Raw genomic sequence first — 23,695 nt, 5'->3', positions numbered from 1 at the left:
CACACAGATGGCCCTTGTGGCACAGACCTCTCCCCTCACCCCTGCACTCATGCCCGACTGCCTCTATAATTAATGGACCAGTCCTGCTCCAAGCCGCTCTCTGGCAGAAAATAAAGGATATGTTGGTCAAAAATATTTACAGGAACCAAAAAACAGAAATACAAGAAACACAGCAGGATTAATGCATCCTTTCCTCTCATTGCCTGCGTGTCTAATAATCTCTCCGCAGTCGCTGCCTTTAATCATTCTGAACGCAAACTCCTCTTTCTTAAGAATAACACTGCCGGCCCAGTTAATGCTTAAATATTGCTACTTCCGGTGTGATTCTCATGGCATGATCTATACCGGGTCCCCATGAGGACTTGAGTCAGGATGCGGGGGCTTTTTTAGTACTCACAGAAAAACCTGCCCAGAAGGGACACGAGTGGCGCACTCTGGGTGACGTAGTGAGCGCCAGAGCCGCGAAGCTGACTGCCAGGATGAGGCTCCCCAGGACCATCTGAGAGACTCCGAGGGCCAGCATGATCCTCGTCCGTGTGCGGTACTCCCTCAGCCGGGACAGGCTGCGGGACAACGACGCCGGACTGAGAGACCCGGGCCGCTGATGCCGCTGCTGGCGCCTCGGGGCAGCGCGTTCACCGGCATTGTTTCCAAAAAAAAAAAATAAAAAGCGAGAGAGAGGGGGGTTCCTAAAACCGGGGTAAGACGCACCGTAGGCGAGGTGAATAAAGACAATAGCATCCAATAAGACTGGAAGCGTCGTGCGGCAGACCGGCTCACTGTGGATGGTTCTCCATCAATTAAAGCCGCTTCGGTGTCGCTCCAATTAGAGATGCGCAGCGGCTGACAGGAGGGGAAGACGTGGACTGGATGAGGCACCGGGGGTTCAGCATCACACAGGCAGAAACTATGGATATTTATTTAAAAGAAAAAATAATAAAGCAACTGAAGCCCTTTTTGACTGCTCTGGCAAAGAACCCATTCCACAAAAGTCCAGAAAGGAAATCCGACAGCGCGTCATGCTGCTATCGCCCGGCGGTGCACCATTGTCACGCTCGCTTTAACTTACGAGCGAGGGGAGAAGACGCGTGATAAATTCATCGCATAAACTCAGAGTCCTCGGCCGTTCATTGAAGAAAAAAGAGAAAAGGAAAAAGAGGCATCTGAAAATTTTGTTTTCCTCTTCCAGTAGGTTGCGGGTCTGAAGGAGCCGCGGTGTCAGCAGCAGCAGCAGCAGTCAGGACAGAAGGTGATCACTGCGCGTTGGATACGAGCCACTGTGCGCGTCTGCATGGCGGCGAGCGGTTCTGCGCTGCGCGGACTGTTTTACTACGACAGGGAAGGAGGAGACAGAGCATCCGGAGGGGAAAAAAAAAACAATGACTGGTGGTACTGGAGGGCATGTGGTGGAGGGATAGAAATATTAAGAAATAAAAAAAAAATAAAATAAAAAATCTTATTATTTTAAATGTGTGTATTTTAACGCGGATTTTTGTCCTTTTGAAATCCGGAATGGTGATAGATTAACGCCAATCAGTTCAAACTGTGAAGCAAATCTCAGCTTTTCACTTAAAAGCTGTTCTGCACCAAACCCAGTCAATTACATTAAATGCAGCCCCTTTCAGGGAATAGTTGCCCAGTTGGAAGTATGGTGGGGAGGGGGCACTGAGGGAGGGAATAAAGTTGGTGCTCCATGCCATTAAGACACTGGAAAGCTTTGTCCAACATACAGATTAAAAAGAGTGGGGACTATTAGCTGTCTCATGCCGAGACAGGTGACAACAAACGCACTATTTGCTCCAAGAGAATGATGGAGATCAACCGAGCTAGACTAAAAATATAGATTTTGAATTGTGGTAAATGATAAAATGTTGTGAGGATCCTGCAGGGCATGCATTGCGAGTGTCGTGGTGCGTCTCAGCAATTAGCATGTGTCTGAGTGAAACAAGTTTTAAGTAATGGCTCACAGCCTTAGCAGCATCCACTCACCAGTCACTGCTAATTGCTTGATGGAAAAGTATAAGGGTGTAATTCCTGCTTTAACGCAGGCAAAAAGTGTGTGAGTGTGAATGAAAGGGGTTGTGAAATATCTGTTTAAAAAAAAAAAAAAACCTGTCTGGATACCTGCCAGGTTTCTCACTGCAACATGTGTGTTTCTCTCCCTACCTGAGAAGACTCTGCATCATCGTCCTGCTGCAGCACTCTGGTCCTGCTGCAGCACTCTGGTCCTGCTGCAGCACTCTGGTCCTGCTGCAGCACTCTGGTCCAAACGCTTCTTCTCTGGCTCTGTTGTCGTGACAATCAAGATTTCTTTTAAATGAGTGAAAAGCAACAGTGAGAGCAACTTCCGACATGGAAGTGGATTGAGTTTATTCTTATTATTTAATCACCAGCAGATGATTTAACATAAGCAGATGTTAAATCTTCACGTTTACTCAAGTAAAAGTAAAAAGTAGGTTTCAGAGAACGTATTCAAGTGCGAATAAAAAACAAATTATCAAAAAACTACTCAAGTGGAGAATGACTGATAATAAAATCTGATTTTATATTTTAAATGAGAAATTTACATGCAATTTTTTGACTAAAATAATACTTAATATACTACAAATAACATTGAGGGAGAAGAAACACTTTCAAATCAGATTTGGTCGATTTTAAGCTTTTAGATTAATACTTACAGTGCAACATGTGTATGTTAGAACAGGATCATGTATTTTCACTGATAATATATTTACTGCAGCAGTTTCAAACTTCATTCTTTTAGAGCCAGAGTCCTGCAAATGTTAGATGTGCCTGTTGACCTACACTTGAATTACAGAAGAAACTGCCTCACTATCACGCAGTCAAGGTCAGCAGAGCTCAGCTAATGAGTTCATATTGGAGCCAGGTGTGCAGAAGTGAAGAGACAACAAGTTGCAGGACTCTGGCCCTTCAGGAATGCAGTTCCAGACCCCTGGTTCACTGCATACAAATGGCACAGCAGCTGGAAAATGACATCAGGACAACAAAGCCTGTGTACTAACAAGAAGTCTCACTTTTACATAAACTGAAAGCGTGTGTCATATTTCTGGTAAAAAAAAAAAAAAAGGGAAAAATTTATTTTTGGTCTTTCTTTACTAATAGTTATCCAGAAATCTTGCTCTAGTTAGAGTAGGTATAGTTAACAATATTACTCAAGTAAAAAGGACAGTTTGGTAAAAGTACTCCTGAATGTAAGAGCAAAAGGTTACTACCCATCTCCGAATAAAGGTGAAAAAAAAACCCATTAGTATTCTAGTTAGCCTAATGCGATGTAGGCGACTGGCATCAATTAACTAGTCATCATCAATTAGCTAATCTGCATTCAATTTACTCAATCTATCTGGGGAAAAACAAAAGTGCAGTTTGTCACCGTTTCCTGGCTGAGGTGTAGTCTGGTAAAAAATCAGCCGCTTGTTTGATTGTGGACCATGTTGAGGTTTGAAATTTCACCCAATTGCCAATTTACCAAGAGGCAGACAAAGGCAATGGCCAGGCTCGCTCAGCTGGTTTACTGCCATGATTCGAACACCAACTGGCGCACTGCACTTCTCCCATCGATGACCCGCAGGCGAGAAATTGAAGTGAGCGCGTGTTTGTACAGCTCGGAAAAAAACCACCTTCTGGCATGCTAAGATTAAATACCTATTAGGGACAGAAGGTATAATGAAGTATTTTTAGTCAGATACATATTTTTTTGATATTTTGGTGCGATCTATTACTCAGGTAAATGGAGTTTGGGGTTTTCAGGGTCACTTTTAAACTGAATTACTGAAATGAATTAACTTTGCGATTCAACTTGAGATGCACCAATAGATCATGTATTCTTTGATTGTTAACAGGTCATTGTTATATTATGAATCACAGCTCTTGCCCATTTCTAATAAGAAATTAGAGGTAGTTTTCTCAGTATAAGGGAATGTTCTAGATCATAGAACTTTGCGTCTGTAAAATGATCTAAATTTTTATATCCTTAATCTAATCCATTGCTGAAACACCTCATTGTCTATGACCTTGTGCATTAAATTTATAGGTTTCCTGCACCATCTAGCCATAATCTGAGGTAGTGCAGAGCTGAGAGAATAGTAAAAATAAATGCCTTAAGTTTAATTAACCTGTTTATACACATTGCAAAAGTGAGCATTAGGGTGAAGGCTTTATTTTACAACAATAGATGAGACATTTAGCTTTAAGACCTGTTCTTTTATTCTCAATGCATTAGATCTATTAAAAGCATGGAATCCCAATAAATCAAATGAAATAACTAGAATAAATTCACACTGCAGTAATATCAAAATAAAACAAGGTATTTAAAAAAATGTCAATGTGGGGATATAAACACACCTTCCATGGACTTTATTTTAAAAATGATTTTATTTATTAATACAGTGGTAAAAGTGTGTCGAAGAGGTGAAGAAAAAAAAAAAAAGTCAGCCACACGTGAAGAGCTAATATGTAGTTAAAGCTGTGTTATACTAAAAATAAAACTGTATTGGTGTGCCGTACATATTATATTGTCTATTAGTAGAAAAATACATTTAAGGGCACACAATATAGCATCCAGTATCACAAATCAGTGAGGGGGACACCATCAGAGCACGTTTCAATGTCTTATAGTTCAAGTACTTATGAGATCCTCCAATCAGTAAAAAGTACTTTTTCCATGTCCACAACATTGTCAGTATATTGGTAGAAAAAGGTTCAATGTATTATTGTTGGTTACAGTTCAAAGGCTTAAGGGTATATCCAGAATAAAAAGAAAACTTGTTCACTTTCTTCTGCTTTTTAATATGTTTTCTCTAAGTTTTATACAAAAAAAAAGAAGAAAGACATACAAAAAGTTCATGTACAAAGAAAAGAAACAAGGCAATACGCTAGATTTATTTACAGCCACTTCTTATCTGTCCTTTTCAGTAATGCATAGCAGATAAAAGAAGAGCTTACATTTGTTATCTTTTTGCCAACTGTTATTGTGTGATAAACCCAAGTTTATTTATACAGTGGGTTCACAAAAGAATGGCAAAGACAACTAGATACCATAATTTATCATAAGTTATGTTTTCTCTTTATGAAAAGTGAATAATCTGCAGATAAGGCATCACTGCTTATTTGTGTGTATGAGTGCAAGAGTAGCCAGGAAGGAAGAGGAAAAAAATGTCAGGTAGGAACTGAGGAAAGTTACAAAACCTGAGTAAAGGACATGCATAGATTTCCCTCAGGTTGGAAGGAGAAGACCAAGGGCTCAGGAAGGTGGGGGCAAAAGGCAGGAAGCTACAGGATATAACAGGAAAAGGAAGAACAAAGGAAGGAGTGAAGGTGTCTTTAAAGTGTGCTGCTTCGGTTTATCATCGTTTCCTTCAATGGAATCCTACAAGCGTCCCTACATATCTCAAACTTTCAATAAAGTTACCTCAACCTGTCTAAGTCTTCATATTCTGTCCTCTGAACTGAAATATAAACTTGGAAATGAACTCCGAAATACAGTTTCAACAACTCCTTTTGATACTTCTTCACATACTGTATGCATCTATAGCCTACATATATTGACAATTTTCTGAAGCATGTATGCTGCTTTGAAAGCCACCCATACAGATACATGAATAAACTCCACTTTATATTTATTGTTGATATTTCAGATATGCATCAGAGGGTTTTACTCCACATCCAAACTTCAAACTGAGGTCAGATTTTCAGTCTTGCCTTCATCTGGGTGTGGTAAACAGCACTGACCGGCTCTCCTTCATACTCCGCTGTGTTTGTACGCTCGGACTGCAGCGGTAGTGCATGTGCAGTGTGTGTGTCTTCTAATTCGAGTCCGTCTCCTTCACTTTCCCCCACATTCAGCATTCCATTCGTCCCTTCTTAAAAGTGGTCAATGAGCACAGAAACGCAGTTGGCTCCCACTAGGTAGTTGGGGTCTCCGGGGAGAGACTTGTTCTGCCAGCTTTTAGGGTCACCTGCAGAGAAAATAAATGGGATGCGTCGATGAGCGGTAATAACTGCTGTTTGCATTAATCTCCAGCTCCAGTGCATAGTCAGAAATGTATACATAAAAAAACCCCAAAAAAACAATATCTTTATAAGCAACACTGAATGCAAAATGCGATCACATCCGTTGCAAGTCACATAACTGTGGAGATTTGTGGCCTGCTTCCAAGTGCAGTGCCACCAGAGGCCAGTAAAAGCTGTTCAGGATTTTTTTATTGAAGGTCTCCGACCTCTTGTTGACTGTGAATTAAAATCTAGTCACTGTGAAGACTAAGCACGAGAGCGACTATAAACATGGAGGTCTGTGCTAAAAGAAAGGTTCCAATCAATGATGAAGGGATGCAGAACCAGGTCAGTGCAGAAAAGCCTCAGAATGTGACAATACTATGAAGCTTACCTGGAGCTTAAATCAACTTGATCTTATTACTCTGAATGTATTTATATAAATACTTAGGATGGAGCTCTTCCACTAGTTGTCAAGTCACTTGAATCTAAAGACTTCCCTGAATTTAAACAATATATTTACATTAAAAGTCCAGTAGCACTTTAAGACTGCCTTTATCTGTTCTGAACACGTATGATGGATCAGACAGATCAGAGCCGCCTGTTCAGCAGCTGCCTCCGGCTTTGTTAGATTTCTTTTTTGTTCAACCACATAACGCTCAGCGCCTCATTCTTAACTCCTTGAATATCTATCATAACTAACTGTGAGAGGATAGTATGCAAAAACAACCAGCAATATAAGTCTGATTTTCTAAATGTTGTTAATTTTATATACCCTAAATGTGTCACGTGAAAATTTAGGTTTTTATTAACATAAAAACATCTGACTGGTTTAAAAAAAAAACAAAAAAAACAAAACTGTGCAATTACCGAAGCACTATGACTCAATTCAATGTTGTGATGTTTAATTAAAGCAGCATAAAACAAAAAAGTGTTTCCATATCTCATGCTACATGAGCTTCCTCTTGTGGTAGTTTTTACATAACCAATTTAGACATTGGAAATAGAGCTAAACATTTATTTATGGTTCAGCATTGTCAAACAGATGTAGATGCTGCCAACTTGCACATTGTTGGTTTTTGGGTCATAAATTCATGAGAGGGACCTCCTGGACTACTGTGGGCTCGTACGGCTGACTTTGCAGTTTTAACAGGAACTGTGAAAAAGAATGTTTTGATTTGCATATGCAATTTGTGGAACCTTAAAGCAACTTTTATATGTATTGTATTAGGATAGCTAAACACCTTTTGAAGAGCTACATAGTTTAGAAAGGCACAGAACTACTAACCTAGAACATTGTGAAAGAGAAACAAACATGTTAAGCATCACATAGTGGGATAATGATGAGCACGAGATACAAACAGCATATAGAAATAGCTTCTAAAGACTTTACTCAAATATTTGATGTTAAGGTGCTCACAAGGTGCACTCACAGACCTTAAAATGAGACAGTAGTGTGTTTGGTCAACTTACTGTTACTCTCAAACCCAAACTGCTCATTAATGAGGCACTTATGGAGCTAAACTGTATCACACTGGTTCAGACTTTAAGTATAAAGTAACCACAGTGAGACCACTGTGGGCAAGAGAAGTAGAGATGAAAGGAGAACGCCAGACTTGAATAAAAGAGTAAAAGGAGAAAGCAAAGAAGCAAAATGAGAAGAAAAACCTCAGAAGGGGACAGAAGTAGTCCTGAGAGTAGGCTTGCTGTACAATAAGGGGATTACAATGCAGCCCCAATAATCCTCCCCCAATTCTGCAGGACGACAAAGTGAGCTGACATTTCTATCAGAGCCCTATGTCTCATCTCTAAAATGAGGCTAATTAGCAGCTAATCCTGACCACTGAATAAATCACTGCTGGTTTTGAAGATAGTTTGTGGGAAGGACAAGGTTCTGAAAAGAGGAAGGACTTTCTGATTTCTGGGCAAAATTAAACAGATGAGAGGGAGAAACATTTCCCAGTATAAATATGTGGATATACATTTGTTTTATTGCACCAAACACCCAAGATTGTAAATTGACTCTGTTTACGTTTCAATCAGGCATTTATCAACCGCAATGCTAGATTTTTATTTATTTATTTATTTTATTCCATCACTGAATTTTCATATCCCTTCGACCAAATACGTTAATGAAATGTTAATATTTTAATCATGAACACTCAGATATGCGGCTGCTAAACATCTGTTTTAAAACTCTACTTGGATCCAGACCTTTCCCCTGCTGTCGAGATGAATTTAGTTTGCTTTTTTTGACATTTCCTGATCCAGTTTTAAGACTTACGCTTACACGAAGGGGAGACAACAAAAACTGGCTATAAAAGTATATTTTCTCCTGTCTAAAACTCAGAGTCAAAAATAACTCTTTGGAAGACAGGAGCTCTAAATTTAGAGACGAGCACCTCGGCATGAAAGCAAGATATCTTTGTTTATCTTTGGAGTTTCTGTGGAATGACAGGTTTTATTGGTTATGACGATGTCCCAGATTCCAGCAGATCTGCAGCAGATCCAGAGCTGTTTGTTCTTCAGGTCAGGATTTGGGTGGCTATGTGAGAAAAATCCTACTGAGCCGAGAAGCATGCGTTACAGTCCGTTCTGATGAAACTTAATATCGTGCAGCCAAGCATCCAGTGCATGCAAGTTAGGTAAAATGAGATAAAAGTTAATATGCTGGAAAAGAAACCAAGAGAGAAATCCTGCATTGGTTAAAGTAATAAAGCTTGGAACGGAAACCAGTGATACAGCAAATGAAATTGTGTGCGTGAGTTTATCAGCATAAATAATGAAAATGAAATGAACCCAAAGAAATCATTTGTGAAAAAGGCAGAATTTTTTTCCCCCTAGATTGATTCTTCTCGATTAAACATTTGGAAACTCTTAAATGTTTGATTTTGGATTAAATAAATGAAGAACCAAGGCCAGGGAAAAAAAATGCTGATTTAACAAGTGAATTTGTCACACAGCCAGCCCAAACGACCCCGGAAGAGCAGAGAGAGCAAAGCATACCCGACGAGGAGTCGGAGGATTTTAGAGCAAAAGACCAACCATCAGGGGTCATTGACGCACAGTGAGGTAAGCGCAGCTCCACAGGCTTCAAGAACTTGAGGCCGTGAGGTCCACACATCACCAGAGGGCTGAGCAAAGTCTCTCCTGTAAACACAAAACACAGAATTGTTGTGCACTCAGTTACACAGTAAACTGTCAACTTTGAATAATATCTGATCATAAATTATTTTTTTATATGAATAATTTGTATTAATGTTTATGTAAGAAATGTATGGTATATGAATAAAATCCAGACAATAGTGGAACAATCAAATCCAAGCCAAAAGTATAAAGTTTTTCTATGTACTGTTGTAACCATGAAACAATTTCCCCTTCAGTTCAACCATAGAAGTGAAGACACGTTGTTGATGTTACTATTATAAAATAACTTGCAATTAAGTTATTGCAAGTTATTGCAAAGATCAATGTAATTTTCACAGGTGGAGGAGCGTTGTTGTTAGCAGGTGCTGAAAGTAACTAAAAAAATTACTTTTAATCTAACTAAGTTACTTTTTAAAGGAGTAATCAGTAATACAATTAAAGTTACTTTTTCAAAGTAGCTATGCCATCACTGCATATTTGTTTACATGTAGGAAATGCATCTATAAAGAGACAAAATACCAGAACATGGATGTTGTTCCTATCATTTTCTAGATCTAAATACGGAACACTGGAAAAATAATGATACACAGTCTGTTTTCAACATCACTATTTTTCTACCCATTTCTAAATTAAATCAGATGCAACAATATAATCACCGACTGATGAGACAAACACCTGTGCACATCTTGTCAAAATGGCGAACACTTAAGACAATAAGGAGAAGTGTCGCAACGTCGTCCTCCTCCTAGATGAGTTACCTTTCTCCTTGTCGAGCGGCGGCAGGATGCTGTTGTCTCGGCAGACCTTGAAGTAGATCTCCTGCTCCACTCCGTCGGGGATGGCGCCCTGTGGGATAATGATGCTGACACCTGTTTCGATGGAGCTCAGGACGCCGCCGTTACTGTTGAAGATACCACGAGCGGTGGCGACCACAGTGTGACCCTCGTCTTCATCCTCGTCGTCTTCGAGGGCGCTCGGGCTGGGAGGCAGACACATTCACCGTGACTCACTCTCTCAAGAAAATGGCTTTTGTTTTATTTGGACTCAGAGTGGTTCTGTTACCTCACTGGGATGGCCTTGGGAACGGCGTTGATGTTATTCTGCTGGTGTTTGGGGCGGTTATCCACAGTGCGTGTGAAGGTGTCCACGCCGCTGTCATGGTCCGCGTTCTGAGGCTGTGGGGGGATCTGAGGCTTTACTGCGGTGGAGGTTGGACCCTGAGCCAAATAAATCATTCCAGTCAGAAACACTAATATGGAAACTTTATTTTCATTTACTAATGAAATATAGTCTAGATGAAACAAGAAAATTTACATTAATATAAACAAGCAAGTGCAATTTCCTCCATTCCAATGAGTTGATATGTCGGTATAACAAACCACAAATCAACTTAACACAAAAAACTTTGGGAATAAAGAAAAGCAGCAATTAACTCATTACATTCTTCTATGCTCTAAATTTAGAAGTGAACCAATTTATATCATAAAATGAGATTACCTTTGGCGCAATCTCAGGTTTATCGTTGGACAGAAGATTGTGGTTGAATTTCGGACTGTCGAACATCCGTGCGAAAGGTTTGGCTGAGGTGGTGAAGGGCTTGGGAACGAAGCGGTTAAAGCTAGATGGCGCCCCCGTCGTCTTTGGAGGCTGCTCGCTTGTGCCGTTAACTGGAGTCTTTTCGGGGAAACTCTTCTGAGGCAGGAAGTTGCTCTGGACAGTGTTTTCTCGAGCTGGAGGCTTAACTGTGGGAGACGCATGCAAAGTCAGTAAAGAAAGAAAAAAAAGACCAAGACTTCGAGATCTATGTATGTATGCAAGTTTCTGCCTTTTGTGATAAAATGAGAGATGCATTAACCTTCAGCTGACGGTTTAGGCAGTGTGGCTGGTGGCAGAGAAGGGGTCACCTGAGGAACCGGTTCATACTTTTTCTCCAGTGGACTCGGTTTATCTATGGACTCAGTCCTGTAATATGACAAAGAGGAAAAGTTTAGCTTGAAAGGAGAAATACCGTGTCAGGGAATGAGGAAGAAGCAGAGGCATCACCACTATGTCATGCAATGGGAAAATGAAATCTGGAACAAGGTTTAGTTGGCATGCACAGTGTGTTTTGAGACACTTCTCATTTATTCATATTCTCTGTGTGGGGAGTTAAGTGTTTCATCTTCTTCTACGTCTAACTCTGATCTAAGCCAGTCATGTTAGAAAACAAATACAGAGACAACAGAGTAAAAAAAAAACTAATTTCGAATCTGTTGCAAAGGACGAAAGGCAGCGTTAATGCGTGCGGGTTAAATGTGGTGTTATCTTTTGCACTAAACATAAAGCCACTCCACAAACATCATGTCCAAAGCGCATGGAAATATCAGTGGGACTGAGGATCACCTGGGGAAGCTGTGAGTTGTTTGTGCTTGTGGCTGGGGTTTGTTAGGGCCGGTCTGAAGTCTGTCAAAGTAGGACAGCTGCTTCCTGTAGTAATCCTCGTCCTCATCAGGATCGTAATGGTTAGAGCGGACAATGTCATCGGCTGCCTTGGGCTGCAGCCTCTGGGACTCTGGAGCTCTGGAGTTGGTTCAACATAGGGTTGGGCGATATAAACTTATAATTTTATTCCCCCATCTCATGATATTTATCGTTATAATGATAACAGTGTCAATAAAAAATATATATTTGTTAAATTATTTGCAGTCTTTTGGTAAGCATATCACATCTCCACAAATGCGGCTCTTAAAATATATTAATACTTTTAAATGGGCTGCTTTGGGACACCGGCTGCATCATTTTTATTACTAACCTGTACATAATAACTACATTTAATCATATTTTCAAATTTATTGATGCTCCCATAAAAGAGTGGAGATGACAGCAAAAACAGCAATTATGACAAAGCAGGTTTTTGACTCGATGCAAACTGCTGGGTTTCCTCAGAAATGTTTTAAACTATCTTAAATTATCATATGAGCTTTCCATACTGTTTGATATGATCAATTAGAATGTATGTATGATTGAATTGACTTATTTAATTTTGCAATTGTGAAGTGGCACTACATAAATAAACTCAATCAAATTATTGTGATGATGAATCTAAATTCTTATGATAAAATGATTTTTACAACGATCTTAAAATAATTCACTAAATGCCCATCCATTGTTCCACTATGAAGACGTTTAATGTGAAGCACAAGGTTAAACACTCCAGGAGTAGGGGATATGTTAAAGGGAACATGGAAGCTGCAATATTAGAGATTTTTAATTCTATGCATGTTAAATTATCTACAGACTTACCTAAAGTTCTTATCTTGATCCAAGTTGCTCAGAGAATTTGCTTTAGGGATCACACCACCTGCTTTCAGGGGTAAATCAGCTGCCTAAAGAATTAAAACAAACATCGTCTCATTTGTTCAACAAGTCCAGATGTCTCAGAATCATAAGTTAAAAGTTATTGAACAAGTTCAGACACATTAAAGAAACTCCATACCCTGTTTCCAGTGGATTCCCCTGCATCTCTGGCGCGGTCCACAGACACAGACCGTTTGTTCTCAAACATCTTGACCCTGGTGAGGACCGACTGGGGCCGCATGGCAGGGTCTTCTTCCTGCGGCTCGTCTCTGGAAGGTGCGGGTTTAGCAGCTTCCACAGGGGAAGGCGAGTGTGTCTCCGCTTTAGGAGGAGGCGTAAGGCTGGCTACAGAGTTTGCTGGAGTCGGGTCGTAGTGCTGAGGTTTGTAGCCTTTTGGCTGCAGGCTGGGTCCTTGGTTATAGGAGGGTCGTTGGGGGGCGAGGTCAGGGGATCGGCTGGCTGAGGGATACCCCAGGTGGGAATCCTGGTCGTAGCCGAGGTCAGATCCTTGAGGAGGTGGCGGGAGGTCGTCGTAATGAACCGGGCCCGGACCTGGAGGTTTGCCGTAGCGAGGTCGCACATCGAATCCCTGCTGTGGTGGTGGCTCATCGTAGCGTAGAGGTGGGGTGTACTGTGCATCGGGGCCATCACTGTAACGCAGCCGGAGGTCGTAACCCTGGGAGTTGGCAGCAGAGGGCGGCTGGCCGTAGGGATTCCACTGCTGCTGGTCGTACGGAGGCACGCTGTTCTCATAGAGCGGGATGTGGTCGTTGTTTCTGTACTGCAACTCCGGGTAAGTCCCGGCCACGCTGCTGACGTCATAGCGATTCGGCGGGTGGTCGTAATCCCGGTACGACTGCTGGTCAGGGTGGTACGGCTGCGGAGGGTTGTAATTGACAGCCTTCATGCTGTTAGTGATTCTCCCCGTGTTTTCCATGCCGTACGGATCCTTCTGCAACATCTACCAAACAGATACAAAAAGAAAACGTTTGAGAACCCGCATACACGGGCTTGACCAATGTTAGGCACTATGTAAAAAAAAAAAAAACTGTTCAAGGATGAACAAGTGAAAGTCCATGAAATTACAGAAGAAGAAACAGGAAGGGGAAAGACCTGAAATAGAGACACTGAAAGGGAGGTGTTACTAGTCAGAATACTTTTCAGACCATATGGAAATTGCAGTAGAGAAGAAGGTTGCAAAAACATGACAAAGTCTGTAACGTCAACTTATCAAAAATAATTTAAGAAAGACAACCACATATTTTAAAAAACTTCAAAAAAACAATGGGACCAACTTTTCTTTCTAAACAAAAGTGACACAAAGTCTCTGCTGTTAACGTGTTCCTCGACAAAGAGAACAAATGTTTGGTGACTAAGCACGTTTTGGTCGTTTAATCTCAACACATGGAGAAATGTCAAAAAAGAAAAATTGCCCACTGTCTTGATGCAGTTCAAAAGTAAAATATCCACATTAACATGTATACATTCAAGCAAATACTCGAATAAACTGAATCTAAGAAATAAATAAATAAATAAATAAAAAGACAATTTTTATTTTGATTAAATAGCCATAAACTGTCCATCCGGATCGGATAAAGCAGCTGAAAACATACTTGTTGGAAAGTGTATGGCTACTTTTACAAGGAAATAATAATTTAGTCTGCATTGATAAACATAGCAAGAAGATTGAGTTAACACAGAATATGGCGAACATGTTGCAGCCATGCAAAGAGGATAAGCAACAGTGAGAGCTGCAGAGTTTCCACTGCCTGTCAACATGTAGGCAAATTAAAAAAGCCACCAGCTCCAAGGCCTACTGTTGTTTACCGGCTTCCACTCTTGCACACTCACACGCACACGCATCTTTTGTCTCTTCTGGGCAGCACTTTGATCAGCTGACATGCAGGGCAGAAAAGACAGAGCGATAGAGAGAAGCAGGAGGCGGGCAGACAGGCAGCAGCAACACAGGAAGTCAGACCGAGCCGAGTAGAGCCGAGCCAGGTTCGCCAAGCGTCCAGCGGCGGTCAGGTGGATACCTTTGGTTCTGGACCAGCCAATCCAGACTGTAGAGGCTCTGGGGTGACGCTCTGAGGTGCTAGCTCAGGGGTGGGCCTCCTAAGCGAGCCAGCCTCTTGGCTGGGGCTCGGCTTGCTGTAAGGAGCTGCAGGAACCTCATCAAGGCTCAGAGCCCCTACAGTTTTTACAGTAACGTCGACAGCAGGGGGCACTGCCTCAGCCAGGGGCTCAGGCTGCCTGGAGATGCTAGGCGTGGCCTCTGCTTTCTGTGAAGTGGTTCAGAAATGTTTAATAACACGCGCTGACACACTACGGTGCAGTTTCAATAAATGCTACTAGCATTTCAGCCCCCTTTACAATCCTCAGCTCCACATCTAAAAGGTTAGGAATCAGGAGCAGGACAACGTTTCATCGTTAAAGGATACTAACTCGATTTTAATTCTGTGGTTACAATACATATTTAAATATATATATAATATATAATAAATATGTGTATAATAAGTAAATATTTTCCCCTTTTCGTGATCATCAACACATCATTTAGATGACAAAACGTTTCTATTTTAGATATACACCTGTCAACTGAATATTATTTAATACATTTCACAAGTACAGTGAGGTAACACTGGTATTTCCGTCATGCACATAATACTTTCTGGTGTCATAGATAGAACAAAGTGCACATTGGTGATTACTGGTACACACACTTTTTAAAATAAAGACATGATTTTTCTGTCCCGGTGACATGAGCAACAGTCAGACAGCTGAGACAGCCCATAGTGATACAACAATTCACAACAACAGAACTGGAAGTTCTTATTTGCAAAAGGAAATAAAAAAATCCACGCTAAAGAACATCAAAGACGCAAATAGGGAAAATAAATAGTGTAATAAATATTTATATGTATATAATGTTTCTGTATATAATCACAATATATATTTCCCCCGTATCAGTTTCATAATATTGTTTCATAATAGCACACAGAGTAACTGCAGAGGGGAGAGTGTGTTCAATAGCGCCTCCAGAAAACCCTTCTAACGCAAACCACGTCCTCCAGACAACAGGGGAGACGTACAGCTCTCAGAAACGCTACCTGCTGCGGCACTGGGGCTTTGAACCCAGCCGGATCGATGCGGTTCAGCGGGTCCGGCTGCGCCGAGTGAGAGTAGGCCACGTAGCCAGGGGGCTCCTGGATGACCGGTGGCTCCTCACGGACGGGCTCTGAAGAGCGTGTGATGGCCGGCTCGGCGGGCAGACCCACGTCGTCGTTCAGCGTCTCGTCCAACTCCTGGTCGGTGTAGGCCCCACCCTCCGTGTCCGTATCCTCGTAGTCGGAGGTGTGCCGGCTGTCGGTGCTGTACATGGAATACTCACTGCCCGGTGCTGACAGGTAGGAGAGGCGGTCATCATGGAGGTCTAGGTCATCATCGGTTGCCCCATCAGCCTGAGGAAATTGGATATCAAACAAAGCGGCTGAGAAACATAAATATCACCTTCAAAATGTGGTTTGATGCGTTTGACCATGACTTACCTTTCCTTCTGACACCCACACCAGCTGGTTCTGCTGCTGCTGGATTATTTCTTTCAGGGCTCCAAACCAACCGTCATTCATGTTGTTCAGATTAATGGTTGCTGACAGGCAAAGACAAAACATGACATCGCTCCAGTTTAAACTTTAATATTAATCAGGTACATTAAGTGACTTGTGAACATGTTACCATTTGAGCTTTCTCACATTGTTCACACTGCAACCACTTACATCAATTAATTTACTAGGGGACTTTTTTTTTATGACACAAAGCAGCACATAATTGTGAAGTGGAGGAAAAAGAATGTGCCTACTCTAGAGGAGTTGAAGAGATCCACAGTTCGGATGGAATAATCCATTTACAATGTAATTGTCATTTAATGGAAGTGCAAAAAGGAGAAAGATTGTTTTTCACAATTTGCAAAAACCAGAGCAAACATGGTGCTCTGGTCAAACGAGATGAAAATGTATTACATAGTTTGCTACTGTGTCCAAAAACTGAAACGGCACATCACCCCGACTCCCTCTGTAAAAAAAAAAGGCTTAAAAAGTGCATTTATAACTACAAAAGGCTTTAAAGTGAGTCAAATATTCTCATTCCAGCAGTGCAACAATCATGTACAATCAGTCAGTGCTTCACAGAAAATAATACAAATCAAAGGATATTCAAATGTTAGAGTGGCCCAGTCAAAGTCCGGACCTAAATCTAATTGACAGTCTGTCGAAGTACTTGAAAATTACACTCTGAGTTCATTTGGACTGAGTTTAAGCTATTTTCTCAGAATAAATGTCACTTTATTCGATGATGATAGAGGCAAGAATTATAATAAAATGGGCACTACACTTGTCTAATTTTATTTGTAAAATAAAAAAGTAAAAAAAAAGAAACACTAAAACAATGCAACATCTTTCCTTTCATGTCAGTTATGTGCTACTTTGTCTGGCAGGTTAAGTGATTAATTCTTTCACATAATGTCCTAATACTATTTTTGTTTTGACAGAACAAAAAGAGAACAGTTCAAGGGGTGTGAATCCTTTTACAAGGCATTAATTGCTAAAAACATATTTCTACAATTGTAAGGATCCCTAATGGTTTTACGTATAATAACTACGAACGATGTCTAAGACAACATTTATTCATAATAAGATTTGTCCCTCAGTATAACGCAGGAGTCAAGGAGCTGCACATATGGAAGTTTTATCATACGGCAAAACTAGTCTGTAATCAAGGAACTAAATGGGGAACTTTGAATTCATTATAGTGAAATTATCCAGTACTGCAGTTTTAAGCGGGTTTCAAATGAGGCCTGCTGCTCCCTAAGTGTCATTAATGTTTTTCTTCAACTCAGCCAAATATGCAATCGTCTGCATGAATAAAACATGACTGTGCCATAAGCCCTTATTTCCATTGCTAACAGTTTACTAGGTCAGGTAAGGCTTTATACTCTACCCCGCGAGCGAATGTTACTGTCTAACCGGTGAGGTTGGCAAATATTCCCTTAAAGGGCAGCAATGAAACAAGCTACAAAACATGGGAGATTCGTGCTGTTCAAACCGTGGGTGGACTCACTGGTGAAGAGGTGGTGGTTGTTCTTCCGTAACTTGAGAGCTCGATCAAAAAGCTTTCTGGCACTCTTTCTGGAATCGGGGCAGAGCCGTGTTCTCATGTTCTTGACCCCCTGTTTGGTGTCTGGGTTTAGAAACACTACAATGGGATACCACTGAGCGTAGTTCAGACGGTCCACAGCGTTGGGGGTGATGTCCAGCACCGCATGCTTGTCCTTCAGGTGCAGAAAACAGAATTTATCACTTTGACTGCAAATATATTCAACAATTGTTGAGCAAAATAAAGGTAAAGCAAGGCTGTTGCACTGGATTTAGTTGAGTGGGCTTTTACCAGCAGAGGGCAGCATTGAGCTATTAAAATACTATTACGTTTCACTTCATATTAAAACATACCTAGAAGAAAGGGGAACATCTTCATCTTTCCTGTTTGTGTAGTTTTACTCACTTTATCAATGATCTGCTTGATGGTATGCAGGCGAATGATGCCCGAGCTTTTCTGGTTGGTTCCTGCGTCCCTCGGTTCGCTCCCTGCCGGAGACGAAACGGGCCGTTACAAAACAATAAGCACAGCCCGTGCCCCAATTTGACATTTTTGTAGCGTGCAGTTGTCAACTCCCATAAACAGAGCGGTTTAAAGTGCAACGATATTCACAGAATAGGAGAGGACAAGTGTACGTTCATGGGAACATCTAGATATTTCATACCAAAAATAAAGATAGCAGCCAATTCATGCAGCGGACGTGAAGTATTTTTGGAGGGATTAGGGAATGAAATTTGGTGATTATTAAATATGTGTGTGCAAGTGCATGTAGCAGTGTAGATTATAGTGCAGGGAAATGAGTTACATGTGGCTTGTTGATGTTAAATATGCACATTCAAGAGCAGGAGGGTCATTTGGGATTAATGAGACCACGGTGCCATTTTAAATCTTGGGGATTTTCAGCAGGCATGTGAAGAGGAGTTTATATTTTCAACAAAGATAAGAAATACTTTCCTGACCAAAAACACAAGGTAAAAAAAACATTAGGGGAGTCATCACACTGGGATGTACGGTAAAGTAAGGATTCAAACACGAGGATAAGCTCTACTTGTGAAGGGATCTAAGAACTGCAAACGTTTCTAAAATATCCCAAGAATTATGTCTAGCAAAGTGCAAATAAATATAGCCATGCACACAGAGGTTCAAGCATATGCAGTCCTTTTTTCAGAGACTGGCTCTAATATTATTACTGCTTAATGTTTTACAAAATATAAAGTTTTTTTGATGATGACAAGAGAGACTTGTTTTCCCATCAGCACCTTAAAGTGACAGGACACTTTCAGGCAAACAAATAATTTAGTAGTGTTTGTCTTTAAATCTGGGAGCATATTCACAAAGCTTCAAACTAGCAAGTTTTGTTCAGTAGTCCAAACTTTCTCCCAAAAATAGCAGAAAGAAAAAAAAAATGTCTGGGTCCCAGAAGACTTTTTTTTCTCATACTGTTTATAGCATCTTACACACTTAATGGCACCCCTGCTGACGACGTGTAAAACCTCACAATAAGACTGTTACCTTTAATCAGAGTCTCATTATTCAGAGGCAAGAGTAAGATCAGCCAGTAACGTAACTGCTCTTGCTATTACTAGAAATCCAGACATGCTAAAAATATGTTTAGCAGAAGCAACTTTTTATCGTAAACTTTATGTTAATCCTAGTGGCTGGACACTGTAATCTACAGTTTAGTAAGCTATGTCACATAAATATGACGTGCTTTCTCTTTGATACTCTTCAAAAGGGCTAAGACAAGAGAACCAGCTGTTGAAAAAAGATAGATGTGAGTTGATCTGGCCTAAATCTACCAATCTACATATCGACAGAGAAAGAAACTATAAAATAAAACTGTGACATTTTGAGAAATGCTACACTTTACCAGAAGTTGTGCTTAAAACATAATTCCACTCTGCATTCATGATTATTAAAGATACTTTTTTATCCTAAGAATATTGCATCTGTTCATTCTAACCTAAGGTGAAAATTACTAAATGAAAGAGCAAACTATATTATTTAAAATCTTTCTTACTATAAACAATAAAGTGCTTTGTCTTTTGTCAGCAAATAAATAAGAAAAAGTCCCGACAAACATGAAAACCATTGTTTTTAGTCTCAGAAAACCTGTTTACTGTGTATTAGTTGGATGATTTAGCTGGCCAAGATGGGGTGTTTATGATTTCTTGTCTCTGAAGCATCTTATGTTGCACAGCTCGACATGCAGCCTCACTGTTCTCATCTTTCACCGTAAAGTCCATATTAATGAGGGGAATACCACTGAATTTAATGCTTGGCTGACATCTACGTTCAGATTGACTATTTTAATTCATTTTCACCAAGAACGAGTGAAGCGGTCACACTGACACACCAGCAACAACAGCTAGGGGGAGCATAGAAAAGCGGTTCACTTTTTACGTCACATTTTCATTAAATCCAACACATGCACAATCCCCACAGACAGAGTGCTTGTTTATCAGTGCGGACATAGTGCCAAAAGTCTTCAAAAGGGAAAGTCATGCAAGTTTTCTTTGAAACCTAAATTGATTTGCATTCGTTTTTACAGTCCAGTTTGGAGGGAAATCCAATTTCATAACTTGATTTTCTTCAAACAAGCATCTCCAATCTGTCTCGGCGTCTGTGGAAAGCTAGCTGTGTGTCAGTATGATGAAACATTTGCCAAATCACGTGTTAGTTTTATGGTTTTATAAAGGATGGTGGAAAATTCACACATATATTAAATTAAGTGCTATTCCCCTCTATGCATTAACAAAGCAGTGGCTGTTGTTTAAACAGCCACTTGTTCATATAGATTATTGCTCATTCACTGATTCAAATAAAACAAATATATATATATAGATAGATATACTTGATGCACTATGTGACATACTTTCCCCTCCTTGTTGTTGCTGTGTTTCTGAAAAGAAAATACAGTTACGTAAACATCACTGGAGTTGTGCAAATAAACATTAATGAATGGAAACACTTGGGTGGGAGTGGGCTGAATATGAGCGCGGCTCCGTTGAGTGTGAGAACGAAAACCACATTTTTGAGCTGCTTCTAATTTGGAGAGGTGAGAAGAGGTGGATGAGGACTGAAATTAAAAAGGATATTCAGTTCTGCTGAGAATCGAACAAACACTCACGCTGAGAACAAAGTGGGACTAAAGACATTTTGACATTATGTGAATAGCGATCCGCTAAAGAAGAAACTTCTAGTTCTAAAAAGAAAGCATGCCATTCAAACAATGAGTCTGATGAATTTTAAAGGTTTAATCATTTTCTGGCTCTCAGAAAAAAAGCTCTCTAATTGCATATACATTAGCTTGTAAGAACATAATGAAATATACAAATCAAAAGTTACTTCCACCTTTGTTCAACTTCCTCTCTCTTGAAAATAAATGGGGCTCATATTTATTATTTCTTCATATCAGTGGTGTTTAATGGGTAAGTTAAGTGTGCGGTGTCTGTCCTAGAGACATTCCAGGACGCAACACATAAAGTGAAGATTATACAAATCTCGCTTTATTACTTACTTGCCAGTTCAAAAATGTCCGGCTCCTCCCTGGCCAGTTTCTCTCTGGCCACATCTGCGATCGGCCCAAAGATAACCACTGGCCTCAGGAATCCAGCTGTGATCCCACAACACCAAATTAACGGGGAGAAAACATTTCAGTGAAGATCTGTCTATATGAGCAAACCAAGCACTTCCTTCTGAAACTTACTGTTTTTATGACCCATTATGTTGTATTTGAGTTTAATAAAGGACATAATAATATGCAGAAGCTTTAAATCTGATACCGCACTGACTGTGGGTTTGGAAACCTTACCTTCCCTCAGCACAACCCTCTCGTAGGCTGGGAACTTGGTCTGAACTGGCTGAGCCGACAGGTCCTCCCGGCTTTTCCGCAAATTCCTCTTGGAACTTCGTAACCCTCTGAACCTCCAGAAGTCCGCTCTGTCGCCCCCTGGAGTTTTAGGAAGGGTGTACTGCACACTAGATAGCTGCTCCGCCCTGAAAAAGAAACACATTAGGTTATGATAGTCAAAAATGGGATAAAAAAAACAGCTTTAAAAAGCCTTGGTAAAATGAAGGCCGTTCAGACTGATTATTATGTGCAAATTTAAAATGCTAGGTCATAAAATGTTTGCCAAGCTCATAAATGAAGATTAAACTAAAGAAACAATAAACCTTACAGACAGTGTTGCCTTTCCTTGCTAATTTAAATACAAATAAATATGCTCACAAAGTATTTTTTCTTTAAATTACTTGATGAAATTAGTGCAAGTAGATCAATAACTATTATCAACAGGGACAAGAGGTAAACCGATCAACAGTATCAAAATAATCAGAGTAAACATAAACAAGTTTACATAAAAAGTCTTAATAATTTTCTCATTTTAATAGTTTAAGATGGAATACAATATAGTTCAGTAAATTGGATGTCAGTGATAAAAAAATAATTCTGCCACAATGTTTGTCCCACAGACAAATTTCATACAATGAAATCTCCCAGTTTAGGAAGCTTTAACACAAATTCATTTAAACAAGATGAATTTGGATAGATAGGTCAGAAATGATCTCCACCTATTTTATTTTCCTAATAGTCTTAGATTTACAAGCATGTTCCTTTATTTCTGTCTGTTGATTAAGTTGCAAAACAAGCTGGGCAGTTGTAATAGACAATGAGCACCAACCCTTTTTCTTTTTTTTTTACCTGTTCTTGTTGGGAATGATGCCTCTTTCCACTTCCTGGTGATTCTTCCCAATGCGGATAGCGAGCCAGGAACCCAACTTGCCATTGTAGAGCGTATCTACCACACGGAAAACCTCGCCCTTGTTAAAGCTCAGGCCGTACGGAGATTCCTTTTCATACTCGAAATGTGTCCGAATGTAGAAGGAGTCACCGACGTCCGACTCCACAATCTTCCTATACACTGAAAGGAGATGAGGAAACAACATTACCACTGCTGATGCCACATGTTGTTTTGGCTCTTTTTGTGTGTTCATCACACTAAAACCAATAGTTTAAATGTACCATCTTTTTTCTTCTGTGCCAGAATGGTAACCATGTCTCCTCTTGGGAGATCCAACAGAAACAGAACTGCCTCTTCTCGGATGATGTTGGCGAAGTCCACATTGTTGACCTATAAACACAGAAAAAGCTTGGATTTTCTGCTGCTACAACAAGAGAGCCATGTTTAAGGTGTTGGGACTCGAATGTGCTCTGTTGCCGTTTTCCATTTTTTGCATTTTGTTATGTGAAATGGTCCCATCAGGAGCACAACAGAAAATTCCTCTAATAACCAAGCAGCCTTCTGTCATGGCCTCCTACTGCTGCACTAAACACAATAAGTTCTGTTTATTGACTCTGCTTGAGGGGCAGCAGGGGAATCAGAAACACATGGACTGGGTCAGTGAACCTCAAAAAGACACTTTTATCCTTCCCAGAAACAGTAGGGCTTGACGTCTTTATCTCCTCTAGCACACCGCGACCAAAGGGAAACCACCTAAGGAGGGAAAACAATGTCCTGGAAGTCTCAGAGATGTGTTTGTACAGTCGGCGGAGCGCAGAGGCACAAAATAAGGGCTGCAGCCTACAGTAGGAATCTTCTTCATAAAGATTTGGAAAATTGATGCTGTTAGTTAGCTTCAAAGCAGGTCTAAAGAAACATGTCACAGAATGAGTGCTGCAGTGACATGAAGAACGCTGCCGTCATCCCATCAACAGAGTTAAACTAGTGTTCAGCTGAACAGGCTGTCAACTGTTCTGAGGTCAGAAGTGAAAGAACGACCTCTATTGTGTCCTCATTCTGGGAACAACGGGAGGTTTTGACAGGAGACCGATCAAGGGAATGACTCATAAACTCACACATACATTGTTTCTTTATTCCCAAGATCTTTTTTACAAAGAAGATCTACTGTGGCTGTGAACAACATAGTTTCACCACTTGTTAAAATAAAACTCAGTGTGAAGCAATGTGTTGTCTATTTTTTGACACCAACACCAGACGCTCTTTCCATTGAAGCCATGTGGGTTTGGGGGAGAACGATGGGAGTGGTTGCA

General features: G+C 40.5%; 2 protein-coding genes across 11 annotated transcripts in view; both read right to left on the bottom strand.

Moving 5' to 3' along the window:
• The window catches only part of fam189a1 (family with sequence similarity 189 member A1), an 81,990-nt gene extending 81,212 nt beyond the window's left edge, over nucleotides 1-778 (bottom strand). Inside the window, exon 1 of the mRNA XM_055045162.1 lies at nucleotides 398-778. Coding sequence (XP_054901137.1) covers nucleotides 398-523 — 126 coding nt within the window. The 5' untranslated portion in view covers nucleotides 524-778. The remainder of the gene's footprint in view (nucleotides 1-397) is intronic.
• Nucleotides 779-4,199: 3,421 nt separating this feature from the next.
• Nucleotides 4,200-23,695, bottom strand: part of tjp1a (tight junction protein 1a) — a 97,057-nt gene continuing 77,561 nt past the window's right edge. For 2 of the 10 annotated variants that reach the window (XM_055044722.1, XM_055044725.1), the window contains exons 13-31: nucleotides 22,667-22,775; nucleotides 22,346-22,565; nucleotides 21,458-21,642; nucleotides 21,164-21,259; nucleotides 20,519-20,545; nucleotides 18,049-18,131; nucleotides 17,608-17,818; nucleotides 16,041-16,141; nucleotides 15,603-15,953; nucleotides 14,529-14,774; nucleotides 12,632-13,453; nucleotides 12,439-12,521; nucleotides 11,539-11,715; nucleotides 11,012-11,118; nucleotides 10,654-10,898; nucleotides 10,219-10,373; nucleotides 9,915-10,135; nucleotides 9,016-9,159; nucleotides 4,201-5,975 (exon numbers count right to left, since the gene is read on the bottom strand). In XM_055044722.1, the coding sequence (XP_054900697.1) occupies nucleotides 5,881-5,975; nucleotides 9,016-9,159; nucleotides 9,915-10,135; nucleotides 10,219-10,373; nucleotides 10,654-10,898; nucleotides 11,012-11,118; nucleotides 11,539-11,715; nucleotides 12,439-12,521; nucleotides 12,632-13,453; nucleotides 14,529-14,774; nucleotides 15,603-15,953; nucleotides 16,041-16,141; nucleotides 17,608-17,818; nucleotides 18,049-18,131; nucleotides 20,519-20,545; nucleotides 21,164-21,259; nucleotides 21,458-21,642; nucleotides 22,346-22,565; nucleotides 22,667-22,775 (3,678 nt within the window). In that variant the 3' untranslated portion in view covers nucleotides 4,201-5,880. Of the gene's footprint in view, nucleotides 5,976-9,015; nucleotides 9,160-9,914; nucleotides 10,136-10,218; nucleotides 10,374-10,653; nucleotides 10,899-11,011; nucleotides 11,119-11,538; nucleotides 11,716-12,438; nucleotides 12,522-12,631; nucleotides 13,454-14,528; nucleotides 14,775-15,602; nucleotides 15,954-16,040; nucleotides 16,142-17,607; nucleotides 17,819-18,048; nucleotides 18,132-20,518; nucleotides 20,546-21,163; nucleotides 21,260-21,457; nucleotides 21,643-22,345; nucleotides 22,566-22,666; nucleotides 22,776-23,695 lie in introns of all 10 variants that reach the window. The other 8 variants (XM_055044716.1, XM_055044721.1, XM_055044718.1 and 5 more) reach the window with 8 other exon arrangements.

This window comes from Poeciliopsis prolifica, unplaced genomic scaffold, assembly GCF_027474105.1.
Source record: "Poeciliopsis prolifica strain line A6 unplaced genomic scaffold, Auburn_PproV2 SCAFFOLD021, whole genome shotgun sequence".
NCBI lineage: Eukaryota > Metazoa > Chordata > Actinopteri > Cyprinodontiformes > Poeciliidae > Poeciliopsis > Poeciliopsis prolifica.
This window is presented reverse-complemented; position numbering and strand designations above follow the sequence as displayed.